At 42.8% G+C, this 16,018-nt stretch overlaps 1 protein-coding gene across 3 annotated transcripts; it reads right to left on the bottom strand.

Moving 5' to 3' along the window:
* Window positions 1–9,905: 9,905 nt before the first annotated feature.
* ATP5F1C (ATP synthase F1 subunit gamma) lies at window positions 9,906–15,841 on the bottom strand. Of its 3 annotated transcripts, XM_072147417.1 has the most exons (10): window positions 15,689–15,841; window positions 15,309–15,343; window positions 13,743–13,874; window positions 13,406–13,610; window positions 12,441–12,584; window positions 12,308–12,372; window positions 11,878–12,033; window positions 11,670–11,766; window positions 11,079–11,114; window positions 9,906–10,027 (listed from the first exon to the last, which is right to left on the bottom strand). In XM_072147417.1, exons 1-9 carry the CDS (start codon window positions 15,766–15,768, stop codon window positions 11,108–11,110), a joined length of 921 nt encoding a protein of 306 aa, XP_072003518.1. In that variant the 5' UTR covers window positions 15,769–15,841; the 3' UTR covers window positions 9,906–10,027; window positions 11,079–11,107. The 3 variants fall into 3 exon arrangements, with proteins under 3 accessions (XP_072003518.1, XP_072003519.1, XP_072003520.1); XM_072147418.1 differs by lacking the exon at window positions 11,079–11,114; XM_072147419.1 differs by lacking the exons at window positions 9,906–10,027; window positions 11,079–11,114 and having other exon boundaries at window positions 11,666–11,766.
* Between the last annotated feature and the right edge of the window lie 177 nt (window positions 15,842–16,018).

The following is a 16,018-nucleotide window of genomic DNA, read 5'->3' on the forward strand; positions in this document are numbered from 1 at the left end:
TATCCAGAGCCAGCTCCTAAAAGACTTAGATCTCTAGATACTGATTCTGACTATGATAAATACTCTGCGGCTCCTACCTATTCTTGGAAGGACTCGCTTGAAGACGTCTCTTTGGTATCTGAGGACAAAGGAACCTCAAAATACCTCTTTTCTAATGATGAACTGGATAACCTCCTTAAAGCTGTACGCAATACGCTTAATGTGGAAGAGGTGGTAGAGCCTAAATCCATTCAAGATGAACTTTTTGGAGGGTTAAAATCCAAAAGGAAAAGGGTTTTTCCCATAAATCAAACCCTAAAGGATATCATCCAAGAAGAATGGAAGAATCCTGAGGGGCGGGCATACATCACTAAAGAGTTCAGAAACAGGTTACTCTTTGACCCCAAAGAGACAGAAACCTGGGACAGCCCCCCTAAGGTAGACATCCAAGTGTCTAAAGTAGTGAAGAAAACGGACCTGCCTTTTGAGGACTCTTCCCAATTAAGAGACCCCATGGACAGGAAGGCTGATGGCCTACTCCGTAGAGTCTGGGAATCTTCCATGCTTAGCCTCAAGTCTAACATAGCCGCTACTTCGGTAGCGAGAACTCTGTTTTTTTGGTTGGGAGAATTGGAAGACCACCTTAAAACAGATGCGGACAGGAATCTCCTTCTACAGACGATACCGCTGCTGCGTTCAGCGACAGGATTTCTTGCTGATGCTTCAGCAGAAAACATCAGACTGTCAGCAAAAGAAGGGGCACTGTCTAATTCAGTCCGCAGAGCTATCTGGTTTAGACAGTGGGGAGGGGATGTAAAGTCCAAGACGAAGCTCTGCAACATCCCATTCTCAGGAGACTTCATGTTCGGCGCTGAACTAGATACTCTTCTGGAAAAGGCCTCTGACAAAAAGAAAGGGTTCCCGGAAATTGAAAAACCTCAGAAAAACTTTTCCTTTCGGAATTCCAAGGATCCTAAAGACTCCAGAGGCAGAGTAAAACAGGGCCGCTGGCCCTTCAACAAAGGTGGAAGAGGTCGAGGATATCTATTCTCCAACCTTCCACATCAATCAAAAAAACAGTGACTACCAGGTAGGGGGGCGTCTTCTTTTCTTCCTCCACAGATGGAAGACGATCACATCAAACAAGTGGATCCTGAGTATCATCAAATCAGGTTATCAGATAGAATTCAGCTCCCCTCCACAACAAAAATTTCTTGTCTCCAACCTAACATCTCTAAATGGTTAAGACCTAACACCCTTAAGGTCCAAATATCGGCCCTAAGCGCCTGTTTTGACTTTCCCTTAGCAGAGCACAAGTGGGTGAAAATGTTCATGAAAGCAGTCTTAAGACTACGACCTACAATCAGATCCGATATACCTAAGTGGAACTTATCACTAGTCCTAGACTCCCTTATGAAGCCTCCGTTCGAACCACTCTCGGAATGCAGCCTGAAAGACCTATCTCTCAAAACTTCCTTCCTTGTGGCCATAACATCCGCCAGGAGAATTGGAGAACTTCAGGCCCTATCTTCCAAAGAACCCTTCCTGATCATCTCGGAAGACAAAATAGTTCTGAAGTTAGATATGTCTTTCCTTCCAAAGGTAGTCTCAGATTTTCATAGAAGTCAGGAAATCGTTTTACCATCCTTCTGTAACAACCCAAGGAATGAGAAGGAAGCACTCTGGCATACTCTGGATGTCAGAAGAGCTGTCATAATTTATCTAGATAGAACCAAATCTTTCAGAAAGTGCAGAAACCTTTTTATTCAGTTTGGGGGAAAAAATAAAGGAGAGAAATCATCAAGTTCCACCATTGCTAGGTGGATAAAACAGACCATCTCTAAATCCTACCAGCTACAAGATGTGAGTCTTTCAAAAAACAAAACAGCCCATTCTACTAGAGCTATGGCTACTTCCTGGGCAGAGAAACGGGGAGCATCCATCTCCCAGATCTGCAAGGCAGCTACGTGGTCAAGTACATCGACATTCCCAAAACACTACCGCCTGGATCTACCCTCTAGCCATGACTTGAGCTTTGGACGGAAAGTTCTCCAGGCCGTGGTCCCTCCCTAGTCTATTTATCTGGTAAGTCTCCAGGTGCCGTCATGGGGGACGTCATGGAAAAAGTGAATTAGTCTCCTAACATCTCGGAGAATGACAACACAGTTATGGAAAAATCTGCAAGAACTGTTATCAATGAAGGTAATTGTTACAGTTCCCAAAGAAGAAGAAAAGAAGGGCTTCTACTCCCCCTTATTTCTTGTGAAAAAGCCAAATGGGACCCTTCGCCTTATTATAAATCTCAGACGGCTAAACAAGAACATAAAATACAAATATTTCAAGATGGAATCGGTGAAGACAGCCACCCCACTAATTCCTCCAGGCGCACAAATGTGCACCATCGACCTAAAGGACGCCTACTATCATGTCCCCATACACAAAAATCATCAGAAATTCCTAAGATTCGCGGTAGAATCGCCACAAGGGAAGGTCTGCCACTTTCAATTCAGAGCCTTGCCTTTCGGAATTTCATCAGCCCCAAGAATCTTCACAAAAGTCATGGCAGAAGTGACGACATTCTTGAGAAAAGAAGGTATCTCCATTATTCCATATCTGGACGACCTCCTCATAGTGGCAGACTCGACCCCGACTCTTCTCAACCACAGAGATCGGACAATCCGAACCCTGGAAAATCTGGGCTGGATTATAAATCTCCAAAAATCTCATCTAGACCCCCAAAGGGAGACAAGATTCTTAGGGGTGATGTTAGATTCCAGACGCCAAGCTTCTTTTCTCCCACAGGACAAGAGAGAATCCCTTACCTCTTGCATAGGCAAATTCCAAAGGAAAAAATCATGCAGTGTCCGCTCAGCCATGAGACTACTAGGTCACTTAACAGCTTGCCTAAACTGTGTATCATGGAGCCAGTTCCATGTAAGAACACTACAGGCGTGGACATTAAAGGTTTGGGACAAAAATTTGGAACATTTGGACTTCAAGAAGGTCATTCCCTTGAAAGTCAAAAATTCTCTAAACTGGTGGAAACACCAGCAACATCTAGAAAAGGGAATACCTTGGAACCCGACTCCAGTCCTAGTCATCCAAACGGACGCCAGTTCTTCAGGATGGGGAGCCGTTCTACCAGACCGTTATCTTCAGGGGTCATGGTCCCCTTGGATGAGAAGACAATCTTCAAATCTAAGGGAATTATCGGCAGTGTGGGAAACACTAAAAAGGCTACCCAGAACCCAGGTAAAAAATATCAGGATCCTGTCAGACAATGTGACTACAGTGGCCTATCTACGCCGTCAAGGGGGCACAAGATCCTCGGACCTGATGGAGGTCACCAAGAAGATTTTTTCCTGGGCAGAGAATCACCTAAATTCCTTAACAGCGGTCAGAGAATCAGTCGGCGGATTTCCTGAGCAGAGAAAAGTTGGACCCACACGAGTGGTCCCTGAACAGGGATGTCTTCCTTTCTCTAACCCAGAAATGGGGCTCTCCGTCAATAGATCTGTTCGCTTCAAGAAAGAACACTCAAATAGAGGTATTTTTTTCCATCTCACCCAAAGACAACCCCCTAGCACTGGATGCCTTAAGCCAATCATGGGGGACAAATCTAGCATATGCCTTTCCGCCATTTCCCCTAATCTCCAGAATCTTACAAAAAATTCAATCGAGTCAGACGACAGTGATCTTAGTAGCGCCATTCTGGCCGAAAAAAACATGGTTTCCACTTCTCTTAAAATTAGCAATCTCAGGACCCATCTTCCTTCCCTGCAGAAGGGATCTGCTACACCAGGGCCCTCTTCTTTACCCAGACCCGAAGTTTCTGAACCTAGCGGCCTGGCTCCTGAAAGGGAATTGCTCCTAGCTAAGGGAATCTCTCACCAGGTCATACAGACTCTAATAGCAAGCAAAAAACCAATCACCAACAAAATATACTACAAAATCTGGAAAAAGTATATATCTTGGTGCGAGGACCGTCCCCTGATTCCAGGCAAACCAAATATCGCTAGAATTCTTGATTTTTTACAGGATGGTTTCTCTAAAGGGTTAAGACCTAACACCCTTAAGGTCCAAATATCGGCCCTAAGCGCCTGTTTTGACTTTCCCTTAGCAGAGCACAAGTGGGTGAAAATGTTCATGAAAGCAGTCTTAAGACTACGACCTACAATCAGATCCGATATACCTAAGTGGAACTTATCACTAGTCCTAGACTCCCTTATGAAGCCTCCGTTCGAACCACTCTCGGAATGCAGCCTGAAAGACCTATCTCTCAAAACTTCCTTCCTTGTGGCCATAACATCCGCCAGGAGAATTGGAGAACTTCAGGCCCTATCTTCCAAAGAACCCTTCCTGATCATCTCGGAAGACAAAATAGTTCTGAAGTTAGATATGTCTTTCCTTCCAAAGGTAGTCTCAGATTTTCATAGAAGTCAGGAAATCGTTTTACCATCCTTCTGTAACAACCCAAGGAATGAGAAGGAAGCACTCTGGCATACTCTGGATGTCAGAAGAGCTGTCATAATTTATCTAGATAGAACCAAATCTTTCAGAAAGTGCAGAAACCTTTTTATTCAGTTTGGGGGAAAAAATAAAGGAGAGAAATCATCAAGTTCCACCATTGCTAGGTGGATAAAACAGACCATCTCTAAATCCTACCAGCTACAAGATGTGAGTCTTTCAAAAAACAAAACAGCCCATTCTACTAGAGCTATGGCTACTTCCTGGGCAGAGAAACGGGGAGCATCCATCTCCCAGATCTGCAAGGCAGCTACGTGGTCAAGTACATCGACATTCCCAAAACACTACCGCCTGGATCTACCCTCTAGCCATGACTTGAGCTTTGGACGGAAAGTTCTCCAGGCCGTGGTCCCTCCCTAGTCTATTTATCTGGTAAGTCTCCAGGTGCCGTCATGGGGGACGTCATGGAAAAAGTGAATTAGTCTCACCGGTAATTCTGTTTCCATAAGTCCACCATGACGGCTATATATACCCTGCCCTGTGTTATTAATGATGTCTGGCTAATATCTTCTAGCTCTCTACTGGAACCTCCGGTGGTCATTTGGAAGACACTGGGGAACAGCGGCAGAGGAGGGGCCTTATAAACTTCGCAACATCCTGTCCCTACCAAAGGTCAAGGTGCAACCTCCAGGTGCCGTCATGGTGGACTTATGGAAACAGAATTACCGGTGAGACTAATTCACTTTATCCCCTAATCAAAAATAACGGATCTGGGTTTCAAATAAAAATGTGTTTAAAGTATATAAGCACAAGGAGTCAGAAGATCCCAACATGACATATTTTTTGCCCCAAGCTTGCTGAGAGGACTCATCAGGGGTGAAAGAGAAATGACCCCAAATCATAGATTCGATAATATCACGCTAGGGTAAAACAGATGTCTCTTCAAAGGAATCAGAAACCACCCCAATATTACGGAAAGGCAATAAATGGATCCTATGCCAAGTTGTATGTTAGCAGCTATAGTAATGCTGCTCGAGCATGTGTTGAGGGAGGGAGCTAAATGTTCGTGTTCCCTCTTTCCCTGCTGATCTGGAGCAATGAGTCAATGGACTGGCTCTTGGTCTGAGGAGGAGGAACACAACGAAGATGGAGGTGTGCATAATTAAGTATCAGAGGTGCCCGGTGATATCAGGGGGAGCAGTGATCTCAACAAAGATGGCGGCGCCCATGCAATCAAGAGGTAACACCCGCCATCAGTGCTAGCACCCATATGTAGCAAACCCCTATGTCTGTATGAAGAGGGCTCAACCTATGAGCCCTCTTTATATATCCTTAATAGTTTGTTGACGGATATATCTGTCAGTGAGCATTAAGGGGTAAATGGATCAGTGAAAAACGTTAAGCATTCAGATGGTGTTCAAATGGGGCCAGGTACACGCCACATAATTGGTGTTTGCAACGCTATCGAATCTTGGGAACGTCACTATGTCTTTCGAGGCTTATTCACCCAGGCGTGTCCTTGGCCCATCCATTGAAAACAGATTAGTTTACTTTCCATTTTGAATCCATATGCTTTTTTTTCACGTTTTATTGACATCCGTGGATCTTGCATTATTTCATTATTGTGAAATATATTATTCAGCACCCTTCTTTGGCGGAAGTTGCATTTGGCACATTGTAACAGAGCTGCAGAAATGACAAGTCCACAGGTCTTACAGGCTGTCATGGCGATGGATCATCCCTCCCAGATGACATCACCGGGAGCAATAATCACACCCAAGATGCTGGCAGCATGTAAAGAGTTTGCAGTTGTTTGCTGCAATATGCGGCATACTCCCAACTGCGATCTTCCAGTGATGTTAGATTAATCTCTCCCTTAATTCGAACCTCTCCAGGACTTCTCCCGAATCGCACCAATTCTCTGGAATGACCTTCCCTGGACTATCAGGCCGCGGTCACACGTACCGCTAAGCGTCCGTCATAACGCGATGCTAGCGCACAGGGGGAGGTCCTCGGCCCGAACGAGGACCTCCCCCTGTGCGCTAGCATCGCGTTATGAACGGACGTCTAGCGGTACGTGTGACCGCGGCCTCAGACTAATACCTGCCCTCCAAAGTTTTAAACATGCTTTTAAAACCCATCTCTTTAGGGCAAGCCTATCATACCTGCTAACTGCATGAAATGTCCACTCTCCCTTTACTAATCCATCCTATGTCCTATCTCCCGTCTGTTATCCGCACCCACAAGATATACACCGAGCTCCAGGCTTCTTTGTAGTCACTTTCACCTTGGACCTAGTAAATAAGATGGCGGCTGATGGCTGGTTCAAGCAGCATCATCTTTATTATATTATTTTGTTTCATTCCCTTATAAAGAATGGCAGGACCATTATATAAGCTCTTATACCTCTTGTGCCACCCCCTTCATCCTCATAGACTGTAAGCTCTTGTGAGTAGGGCCCTTACTCCTATTGTTCCATATGAAAATGTAATATATTAAATTTGTATATATATGTCCCCTATGATTTATAAAGCATCATGGAATATGATGGCGCTATATAAAGATTATGATTACATCCTGTATGTATGGAGAGCGCTCAGCCCTAGAAAGTCAGGAGGATTTTATGTAACTAAGCTTCACTGTGACACAGGATGAATATATATGGAGAGGGATCTTCTCAGAGATTATTATTATTGCGATGATGATTATTTATTATTATGGATGCCTAGAATACAGTTAAAAGAAAAAATAAGGGCTCATTCAGATGGGCATGTCTGCCGCTCATCTGCAAAAAATGCAGTTGTGATGTCTGTGTTCAGTCCATATTGTATCCGTTTTTTTGCAAAAAAAAACTGCAACACTGTATACGGATATCACGCATGTGCCATCCATTTTTATTTTTTTTTTGCGGATCCATTGACTTATGGATGTACATGGTCTGCATGCTGCAGTTTTTTTTCTCACTGTCTGCACATCTGTGAAAAAAAAAAAAAAAAAAAAAATGGACATGTGAACAGACCCATAGGAAACAGTGGGTCAGTTTGCCATCCGCAAAAAAAGTATAGTATACAGACATCAAAAACACCAGGCTACTATTTATTATAGTATTTTATATTAACATTACCAGGACAACCTGTACAATACTTATACTACACTGATGTAAAGCACTAAGGGTGATGCCACACATGGCGTTTTGAAACCGTTTTTGGTCTGTTGAAGCAATCCGTTAAAAAACAGATGCGTTAAAAACTGCATCCGTTTTTGACAGGTTTTCCAAAATTGCGCAATAAAAAATGGATGCGTTTTCAAAAACGGAGTGCTTAAAAACGGACCAAAAATGGTTTCAAAACGCCATGTGTGGCATCACCCTGAAGCTTCTCCTGGCAGATCACTGGTGACCCTTACTGATCTCATGTGTTTCAATGGAAACACAAACGCAATCAGACTGAGCCCCGCCCCCAGGCGTTTGCATTGCATTTTTAAATGCAATTTCAAGGGAACCTGTCACCAGGAGACCCATTTTTAGCACTCCCCCATTCCCCACACTGCCAAAGTGTTTTTGTATTAAAAATTGGTTTTACAGATAAAAAGACATGTTATATTGTACCTTTCATTAGCATCTGCTGTGTGACTAGGCACTTGCGTGAAAAAAGGTCACATGTTTCCCAAGAGTGGGGGGGGGGGGGGAACTGCTCCTTTCCAGCCCCACCCAATTGGCAACTGCCTAATCACACAGCAGATGCTAATGAAAGGTACAATATAACATCTTTTTTTCTGTAAAACCTGTTTTTTATACAAAAACACTTTGGCAGTGTATGTACTATGTTCTGGGGGAGTGCTAAAAATGGGTCTCCTGGTGACAGGTTCCCTTTAAATGTCCCATGTGACCGCACCCTAAACATTAGATAACTTTTTTCTTTTCTTGAAATTATCGTATTGGTATGGAGAATCACAATACTTTTCAGAGTATTGTATCGCCCTCAGGGTGCGGTCACACGTTGCAGTGAAAGACATCAAATCAACAGGTGGATGAAATTTGTGGAACAGCTTTCTCCTTCAAAAATCAAATTCACCCGTTCAGTTCATGTCTTTCACCTGTGAAATTGACGAAACTGCACCTAAAACCACCTCAAAACTAATTGCGATGCAGTTTTAACTGCAACATGTGAATGCACCCTCAAACTTCTGGTATATGTGCAACCCTAGCGCACATCGAAGCACAGGAGGGATGGAGCACCCTACAGCTGCCAGGATTTTAATTTCATTGGCCTCTTCTGTAGACTACAAGATTTTAGCTTTTTCCTTTTTGGGGATATGGGATGGCATTTTTTGCGGGATGAGATGCTTTTTCCAGTGTTACCATTTTGCAGTTGGTATCTCCTATTGTTGAAAATGTAATAACTTTTTTTTTTTTAGGTCAGGAGTAGAAAAGCATGTACTGGATTTTTTTGGTTTTCACCATATAGCCTAATAATCATGTTATCTTTATTCTATGGGTCGATACGATTACAGGCATACCAGACTTTTTTCTTTCATTTTACTAAATTTGCCAAATAAAACCTAATGCGGTGGTCGTTTCGGGTGACCCATCAGGCAAGTTAAATGCCACAATCGTGCCCACCACCGCAGTTGACAGGTTAAACACCCGAGTTGGCGCCCTGTCTTACCGTGGGTGTTACTGGGGTGTCAGCTATTAATTACAGCTGACACCCAGTGCATTCCAATGCCGGCCCAGCTCTGAACTGAGCCGGCATCAGCTCTGCGTCCTATATGTTGGATGATGAGTGCCAAGTTACAGCACTCGATATATTGGATGCAGAGCGTTAAGAGGTTAACATATCTTTACAAGGACCTATTAGTCAATGATGGTCTGACTGAATAAGAATTATAAAATAAAGTATCAAAGATACCAATACAAGTTAGTTTAACCAACTTGAGGCTTGTGTGTTTTTTACTTTTTCAGCTATGAACTGGAGTACAGTTTGCATATACAGGGAAGTTGTAATATTTTGCTGCATAAATTAATTTGAAATAAGACTTGGTGATGCATTACAGTGACTACCACACTGGATGGCATTTGTAACTTCACAAATGTGGCATGAGGTGTTCATCAATATAATAATTGTATAACCAAATACCATCAAACAGGCATGAATCAAGTCAGTCAATCATATAGATGTTAGTGACTTCAGCAGCATGTGCTCCTGCAAGCCTGATCATCTCATAAGTCAGTAGCAGACACGACAGACCTGTCCATGTGTCAATATATAAATCAAGTACCGATACCCATTGTTTCTTGGGAAGGGACAGGCCTAAAAAATACTATTAGTAAAGATGCTGCCTGTATTACATGACATATGCTACAAATGTTTCGATGTTAAAATAGACGAGTCTACTTTGTTTTAAACAGAGTCTTTGATACAGCACGTTTCAAGGAAGCACAGGACTAAACAAAGCAATACAATTATTCCAGGTAGGCAATTTATTGGAATATAATTTACAAACATTGGTTTCCTTCACAAATAAACCAATCCCGTGAGACATTGAGATCCAGACAAATTGCAAGCTGATGGTACATTATCTGAAAGAGAGAAGAAGTTAATGAATACATAGAAGCAAACAGCAGTTGAAGCATCAAGACTAAAAGCAGATAGGAGTATTATTGATAAAATTTAGCAGCCTTTTTAAAAATCACTTCGCTTATGAATCCTTTATGTAGAGTAGTATGACTAGAAACTATCTGTAGACGCTTAATGGGTGGGGGAATTTATTAATCAGATTTCTGGCGAATCTCTCCAAAGAAACAAAAAAAAAAAAAAAAAACCACACACCACCTTCAGACACATTTATCAAGGCTTTCAGATCATGTTTTGGCAGTGTTCCGATAAAGGAGTGTGGCTGGCTGGGAAATGGTCTGTGCGCCCAAAAAATTAGGTGGTGCACAGTTTAGACCCACTAAAAGCAGGTATAGAATAGAATCCGACAGTCTTCAAGGACATCTACCACCAGGATTAAAGATTGTAAATCAAGCACACTGACAGTGGTGTGTGCCCCCTCTGGCAGGATCTGCTCTTTTACATTCTTATACTAAGGTTTTTAAAGAAAAAAAAAAAAAAAAAAGCGTTAAGCCCCCTCATGGCAGAGAGATCTGATGGACATTAGTAAATAGTTCAACAATGTCAAGTTACTGCTGGGGGTTAATGGGGCAATGAGGTCTTTACACATAGACCAAAGTGGAAAGACTGCATAACACATAGGGTTGTTTGAAAATTTCCCCAATTTGCTCATGCTTGGTGAACCTGGCAGTAGAAATTTACCTAGCATACCCCTAGCAGTACTTTATAAAGCAGGTTAACACTCTCAGAACACCCTAATCTGAATCAATGATGCATACACAAGACAGCAGTCCATGGATGCAGAAACACCCACATATCTAGTTTCTTAGGGTACTGGAGCTGCCAAGTTTTCAGGCAATGTCTATTTGAATAGATATATGCATAACCACAGGTGTATGTAAATGAATCTGACACTGGATGCAGAAATATTGGACTTTTTTTTTCTCTATCTTTTACAGAATGAACAAGTCCCCTCTAATAGACCAATCCAACAGGACTTCTACATAAGAGCATTACCTGACAAATGTTTCGTGCTTGTACTGATTTCATCCCCTGGTAAAAGGGTTAGAGACAAGACAAGCAAGTTAAGGCACACCATGCAATGTGAAATACTGATATGCACACCAAAGGTTAAGTCCTTTACATAGAATTTAAGCAAGATTTTCCAGTATGCAGAATTTTCAGTTGTACACGCATTTTATACAGTATTCAGACACACATCTATGTAAACAGCTAGTAGTGCAAGTCCAACACTGTGGTCCAGTTTAATATTTACATCATGTTCCAGTGATAATTCACACCATGCAACATTACAGTGATAGGAAAACTAAGGGATAGTTTACACCTATGATCTACCTCCCATTCAATGTGCTGTGAGGCAGACACCAATGCCACCCCCCCCCCCCCCCCCCACACACACACACACACAGAGAAAAGTGACATTGTTTGTCATGCTCCGAACAAATGTACAAGTGAGCAGAGGCATGGCTTCACCTAATGCAAATGTTGATCATTAAAAAAATCCGCCATGTAAACGAACCCTTAGATTCCAACTAAACATTTCAATATCCTATTATATACCAGACAATAATGGAGTCGTGTACTTACAGGGCAGCAGCACCAGAGATAATCTCAATCAGCTCCTTGGTGATGACGGCTTGACGGGTGCGGTTGAAAGTTAATGTCAATTTGTCAATCATCTCAGCTACAGAAAGGAGGGAAAAGAGAAAAGAAACATTTTCACAAAATGTGAGAAGCAGATTTTTTTATTTTGCACTCACACACCAATCACAGAGGTGAAAGATCATAGGCTTACAGGCGTTCTTGCTGGCATTGTCCATAGCAGTCATCCTGGCACTCTGCTCACTAGTGGTGGACTCTTTCAACGTGAAGTAGATGATGTTGGCCAAAGTAAACTCCTGGTAGTTTCTCAACACATCTGCATCAATGTCATCATAGACAGTAATGCTCTCTAGAAAAAAAAGCATATAAACTCATATAACAAGTTAAATGAAGTGAAAATGGGAATCAACATAACCATGATTGAAACCATTTTGACTTTTTTTAAAGGGCATCTACCACCAAGATGAAGGTTTGTTTGCTGGCTGAGGGGATCCAGGCTCCATAGGTGTTAATGGAGCCTCTCAGGCTCATTTGCAAACAATCCTTCATCCTTGCTGTAGATGTCCTTTAAATCTGTACTAATTCACCACCCATTAGAAATAAGGTAAAAAATTATAAGTTACCAGAGTTTGCAACGGTGTCAAGAGAAAAGAATGGCTTTTCATCAGTCTTGTAAGAGATGACAGACCTACAAGAGCAGAAATGATCAGTACAGGCTCAGGGAACAGTTAGACTCTCTATAGTCAGTTTTCATACCTGAATCTATTGAACACCACGGATCCTTGGTCAAACTCATAACCGGAGTTCAGCAGCTCTGATGCGATCACAGATGCATCACCAAAAGTAGGAGGCTTCCTGCCAACTTCCTTGAAGGTCAGAAGGAAGTGATCATTATGAGTCCTACAAGACAAGATATTACAATGAAAATATATACCATCACAGCAGATATTCTTTAACATAGATCTGCTCCAGGAAGTGAATGGGAACGGTGCTGCAGTAACAAGTATAGAGTGCAGATAGGTCTATGAACAGTTTTCCACACTGGAGTTATGGCAGCTGATCATGGTTGAACACATCACCTTATAGGTCAACAATATTAAAAACTAAGGAAAACTTCATTGAAATCTCTTCCTTCAAATAGGGTTAGTGTGGGCATAAAATTCCCACACGCTCAGTAACCATTCCTTAATATAGTTTCTAGATTTGCTAAATTTTGTACAAACGTTTCTACTGGTGTTTGGGTGAGCTCAGTGTGACAGATTTATAAAAAGTGTCTCACAGGTAGACAGTGCAAGATAGGATGGACATGTTTTATTAAAGTGTGGATATAAATTGAGCGTAGTTTTAGGACTGGAGATGCAAAGTACAACTAGTTAGTTGGTGCTGAAAATTTAGACAGCTTTTTGGAGCACCTTAACCCATGTGCCCTTTTAAATCAATGGCACACTCATTTTGCAAACACACTTCGTGAGGGCGGGCAGCTGGGATAAAGTTAAGCAGCCCTGCCTCTCCGGGCCTCCAATACATTAACTAACTCTGCTTTGAAGAGACATACATGGACGGCCTCCCTGAAGGTGTGTGAATTAATGGGGAAATCTGTGATGACAAGTTCACTTTAAGACTGTTTTTAGACATAACCAATGGGTGTGGCCTTTCCGGAAGTTATTCTTCCATAGGGTTGTAGTATATTTTACCGTACACTAAAAACATATCAAACCAACCTCTGAAGTAATCCTCTCAGCTTGTCCCCAATTCCAACCACCATAACCTCTTTTCCACTTTCAGAAAGCGAGGAAATTTCACTTTTAATGGCTTTTGCCACGGAGGTATGAATAGCACCACAGAGACCTCGATCAGAGGAGACACCAATAATAAGATGCTTCTTCTTGTCTTCAGGAGCCTTGATCTCAGCTTTGTCATACAATGCTAAGTGAAGCAAGAGAAGTTACACGTTTATCTACATCTCACTATATAACTCATGCAAAAGATCAGATATCACATATGGCCATTCTTGTAATGAGGAATAGCAACTTGTGCATTTTTCATACATATTCCTACCTAGGGCACCAGTTCCATATACTCTAGCCGGTTTCAGCTCTCGTTCAGCTCTAGAGTACTTAGCTGCGGCCACCATCTTCATAGACTTTGTGATCTTCTGGATATTCTTGATGGATTTCAATCGCCTGGTAACTGAACACAACAGATCAATCTGTCACATCAAAACATAACAGCAATTAACGCTACTAAAAACTTCCAAACCCAAACAACAGACCCCATGAGAGGTCTGAAAGGTCCTTTAGGCTGTGTTAGGATCCCCTGAATGACTGCTCTAACAAAGTGCTGGGAACAGAGCCTTAATCCGGAATGGACTAAAGTCTAATCCTTCTTCACAGAGTCTTCCTTATAGACAGAGGGGGAGATTTATCATATGCTGTGCGCTGGTGTATGATAAAGCTCTGGCACCACCACAGCAGATACATCATAAGGTCTAAGCCTTATGATGTATCTGCTGGCTGACAAACTTACACCAGGGGTGAATGTTGGCAGGTATTTAGAAGGAAAGGGGCAGGAACTACCTATACTGGCCCACTCTGCAGGCATCTGCACCCCTTCACAACAGAAACACTGATAAATCTCCCCCAGAGTTAGTAAATCAGATGATAAAGTGCATACTAGTCATAATAAGTGTGGCACACCTGCTAAAGGTATATATAGGTGTACAAGTTTCAGACAGAGAATGAAAGGGTGACAAACGGTAGTAATTCCACCAAGTCCTATAAAGCGGGTCCAAGATACTTATTACATTTACCACCATGACACCAAGTCTTACAGATAAGACCTTGACCTTGTACTCTCTTAATACACGTTCACCTGGGCACTGTAAATGTAAGACTTGGAGAAAACAGCAAGGAGCAAGTCTGTGGGGCTGATGTGCGCTCCATCAATCCTGTAAGGAAGGGTTTAAACCAACTGCATGACTTCTAGATGGCAGCACCATGCCCATGTTAGGGCTAGCCTTGAGGGGAACGGTCAGTAGATTGGAGAGGAGCCAAATTCAAGGAAAGACGAGCTCGGGAGTAATTACAGAGTCACAAAGGAAGCTGAGAGTAGCTTATACCCTTACATAGAGTAAGGGTTTACTCATTAGGCAGCTTCACAGCTATTTGTTAATCACTAGTTTCTATCCCTATCACCCATGACTTAACTGATCTGTGCCCACTATAAGGGTGCAGGTTATTGTTAAGCTATCCAGTATTGGAGGAGGAGTTATCTACACTGAGCTGGTGGTCCTGGGAAGACTAATGACTTCATTCTTGGTCATGTAAACAGGGAAAGTGACAAAATTACAAAAGTTTAGTACAAGTAATCAGCAGAAAGGATATGTTCCCCTATATATCAATATAAAGGACTAGCCACACTAAATCTGAGCAAGTTAACATTTATAAGGGGCTTGACCCAAAGGTCAAGGTGACCTGAAGAAATGTACCACCTGCACCAACCACATACACTGAATGAGAGATACAGACATAAGGGCAGTCACATCAGGACTGACCTTTAGGATAACCCAAAAGGACACTTGTCTGAATGAGTTAACCCTATGACCCACAATACACAGATACTCACTGTCCTTCAAAGTTGCCATGTTCCTGACTTGGCCCCTAAAAGACATAAAACAAGTGGTTAAACCTTGCCCAACACCCTCAGCCATAGTGTCCTCCATGCAAGCCTGCACAGGGTAAAGGATGCCCGCTGTGCCAGGGGGGGTGCAGGCCTCTGATATGCCAGGGACACGGATACTCCGGTACAGCCATGAGCACAGCACGCCTCTCCTGCAGTCACTTCTGCCTGACACCTTGAAGTACAAGGGCCGGCTGCGGCCTAGTGTGTGCCGGCATTGCTGCACCATACACAGCCCATACAGGCAGCCGCCGGAGCCCGCCATCACCCTGCGCCCCATGTCCCCGGGGCACACTTCATGAAGCCTCAGCTCCTCATACACTTACCATTGTGGCTGGAAGATGAGGACACTGCTGCGGGACAACATGGTGACTGCAGGCAAGGTCAGACAGCGCAGTAGGCGCATGCGCCGGAACTAAGTCCTCAAGAGCGGGCACAGGGGCGGAGACCTCGCGAGATCTGTCAGCTTCCCTGACCCTGGCACCGCCATGTTTGAGACTGGAAGTGGGAATACAGCTAGTTTTTTCAATCCGGTTTCATGTGGAAGCTCCGCCTTCTGATGCGTTGTATGATTGTATCGCTATAGTTTTATATTTAATGCTATATTATTGACATCGGACACATGTTTATCATACAATAAAAAATACTGCTGTTTT

Source organism: Engystomops pustulosus, chromosome 4 (assembly GCF_040894005.1).
Source record: "Engystomops pustulosus chromosome 4, aEngPut4.maternal, whole genome shotgun sequence".
In the NCBI taxonomy this organism is placed as follows: Eukaryota; Metazoa; Chordata; class Amphibia; order Anura; family Leptodactylidae; genus Engystomops; species Engystomops pustulosus.